Below are 2,768 nucleotides of genomic sequence, written 5' to 3'. Positions count from 1 at the left end.
CCAGAGAGGCTGGGATATCATGGGGGAAGCCCAGGGAACTTTCTCAGCCTCCTTTGCCACTAAGAATAGTCAGTTGATCTTTTTTTTTTTTTTTTTGAGACGGGGTCCAGCTTTGTCACCTAGGCTGGAGTGCAGTGGTGTGATCACAGCTCACTGTAGCCTCAACCTCCTGGGCTCAAGCCATCCTCCCGTCTCAGCCTCCTGAGTGAGTAGCTGGGACTACAGGTGTGTGCTACCACACCCGGTTAATTTTTGGGGATTTTTTTAGAGACAGGGTCTCACTATGTTGCCCAGGTTAGCCTCAATCTCCTAGGCTCAAGCAATCTTCCCGCCTCAGCCTCCCCAAAATGCTGGGAATACAGGCATGAGCCACTGCACCTGGCCAGATCCACTTTTAATCAACAAAACACAAAGGGAAGTCTGCTGGGAAGTGTCCCCTACACCTGTCCCCCTTCTTGTTGGACTGCTGGTGAGAAAGCCATCTTGCAACCAACGGACACAAGGCCACAATGACAGGGACAGGACACAGCGTCGGTGAGACTTACGAAGGGAGGGGCGGCTGAGGTGCCACATGCATGGAAGAGTTTTACTATTTCTGCTGTTCCTGAGCAGCTGTGTGAGGTGACAGGTTGCAGGGAAAGAGAGGAGAGGCTGGTGCAGGGATCAGGTCAGGGGTGATGGGTGCCTGGGCCAGGAGAACAGAGAGAAGGGGACAGCACGGAGAAAACTCAGGATGCAGAACAAACGGGGCTCTGCATGGCTGGGGGAGGCAGCCTGCTGAGAGGGGGGACCGCGTGGTCCTGTCACCGGGTCCTCCGTCACCTTCTCGCTCTCTGTACAGATCTGGATGGCGTTGGGGATCAGCTTGGCCGTCTTTTCCTTCTTCAGGCATGTCACTTCCTTCAGCTGGATGGAGATCTGAGGACAGCAGAATGGTCAATAGGAGCGGGGTGGGGCCTGGATGTGAGGGCCCCCGCCCCCGCACCCCGTCCCGCCATGGGCTCACGGTGGTCTCCCAGCGGAAGATGTTGCTGTAGAAGCAGATCCAGTTCTCGGAGAGGTAGAGGCGGCCCTGGAGCAGGATCTCACGCTGCAGGGCGCAGGAGTAATCTGAGAGTGGTCGGGGAGAGACAGGAGGACACCCGAGTCACGAGGCTGTGCTGGCGCCCGCAGGCTGGCGGGGAGTCACAGGGCCAGGCTAGGAGCTGGGACTGGGGGTCCGGGACTCACCCACAATGAGGCGTTCTGCCTCGGGGAGTTTGCTGAACAGTTTCCGGAAGTCCTCATTACGCTGCTTGTAAGTGGGGCTCAGCATCTGAGGAAGTTTGGGAGGTGAGAATCTGAATGGGGGTTCACACTCCCAATTCTGCCTCACAAAGCTCCTGGAACCCCCTCAGCCTCTTAAGTCCCTGACAGATTCCAATGCACACAACACACCAGTAACCGCAGTGACAGCTGCCATTTACAGATTTCTTATGTAAGCCAGGCCCTGCACCAAGCACCCACCAGCATCACTGACTCATTCAATGCTCCCTCCAGCCTTGTAAGGTGGAGCTGCTTCTCAAGGACAGAGAGAGGCCCAGAGAGGTTAAGTAACTCACCCAAGGTCACACAGCACATAAATAACAGCACAGAATGTGACCCTAGGTCTGCACCCACTCCATCTCAGTACGCGCTCCTTGACTGCTGCAGCCTAGGGCTCCTGGCCCAGCACCCTGTCCTCCCAACCCTCCAGCAAGCCCTTTGCCCAGACACTTACACTGTACCAGCTCTGCATCTTCTGCAAAGGAAAGGAGAGGAGTAAGGATGAGCCCCTAGATCACCGGCCAGCCCCCCCAGCCCTCTCCCCACCCCACCTGGGTTTGCACCAACCTTGCTGTTGCGGATGAAGTTCCGGCTGCCTAGGCTCTGGGTGCTGGGGGTCCCAGGCACCCCACCCTTCTCTGAGGAGCTATCCGACCCCTTCTCCACCATGGTGCCTGGTTCTGGCTCAGGTGGGGGCCGGCTTGGAGGCAGGAGCTGCAGCCGCTTCCGGAGCGATGGGGAGCTGCTTGGCGTGCTCCGGCCAGAGTGGGGTGTGGTGCTGAGGGCAGGAAGAGGAAGAGAAGTGTTAACTGAAACAGGCTGGGGTTCGGGGACAGGCCTATTTTCAGAGGCCCACCCATTGATCCCCGAATACATACCCATCCACCCAGCCATCCCGTTCCTCTTCCCAGCAGTGAGACTCAGAACATGCTCCTTAACGTCTTTGTGCTACGGTTACTTTATCCGTAATTCAGGGATGATAAATACATGTCCTCATCTGGTTGTTTTGGGGCTTAAACAAATCAGGACATGTAAAGCACTTCATTTTACTTTGTTGTATTAATTTATTTTTTGAGTCTTGCTTTGTCGCCCAGGCTGACTGAGTGGCATGATCTCAGCTCACTGCAACCTCCACCTCCTGGGTTCAACTGATTCTCCTGCCTCAGCCTCCAGAGTAGCTGGGACTACAGGTTCCTGCCACCACACATGGCTAACTTTTGTATTTCTAGTAGATAGGGGTTCACCATGTTGGCCAGGCTGGTCTCGAACTCTTGACCTCATGATCCGCCCACCTTGGCCTCCCAAGTGCTGGGATTACAGGTGCGAGCCACCGTGCCCAGCCCACTTTAATTTTTTTTGAGATGAGGTCTTCCTAAGTTGCCCAAGCTGGTCTCAAAATCCTGGCCTCAAGCGATCCTCCAGCCTCAGCCTCCCAAAGTGCTGGAATTACAGGCATGAGCCAC

The 2,768-nt window shown here is 55.7% G+C and overlaps 1 protein-coding gene across 2 annotated transcripts in view; it reads right to left on the bottom strand.

The window, feature by feature from the left end:
- The window catches only part of GRAMD1A (GRAM domain containing 1A), a 33,611-nt gene that overhangs the window by 15,938 nt on the left and 14,905 nt on the right, over positions 1-2,768 (bottom strand). The window contains exons 3-7 of one of the 2 annotated variants that reach the window (XM_011947636.1): positions 1,873-2,083; positions 1,760-1,780; positions 1,231-1,315; positions 1,007-1,110; positions 823-918 (exon numbers count right to left, since the gene is read on the bottom strand). In XM_011947636.1, the coding sequence (XP_011803026.1) occupies positions 823-918; positions 1,007-1,110; positions 1,231-1,315; positions 1,760-1,780; positions 1,873-2,083 (517 nt within the window). Of the gene's footprint in view, positions 1-822; positions 919-1,006; positions 1,111-1,230; positions 1,316-1,759; positions 1,781-1,872; positions 2,758-2,768 lie in introns of those variants that run through there. The other variant, XM_011947645.1, reaches the window with a different exon arrangement.

Source organism: Colobus angolensis, unplaced genomic scaffold, assembly GCF_000951035.1.
Source record: "Colobus angolensis palliatus isolate OR3802 unplaced genomic scaffold, Cang.pa_1.0 Scaffold107, whole genome shotgun sequence".
NCBI lineage: Eukaryota > Metazoa > Chordata > Mammalia > Primates > Cercopithecidae > Colobus > Colobus angolensis.
Note: the sequence above shows the minus strand (reverse complement) of the source record. Positions and strands in the feature narration are given on the sequence as shown.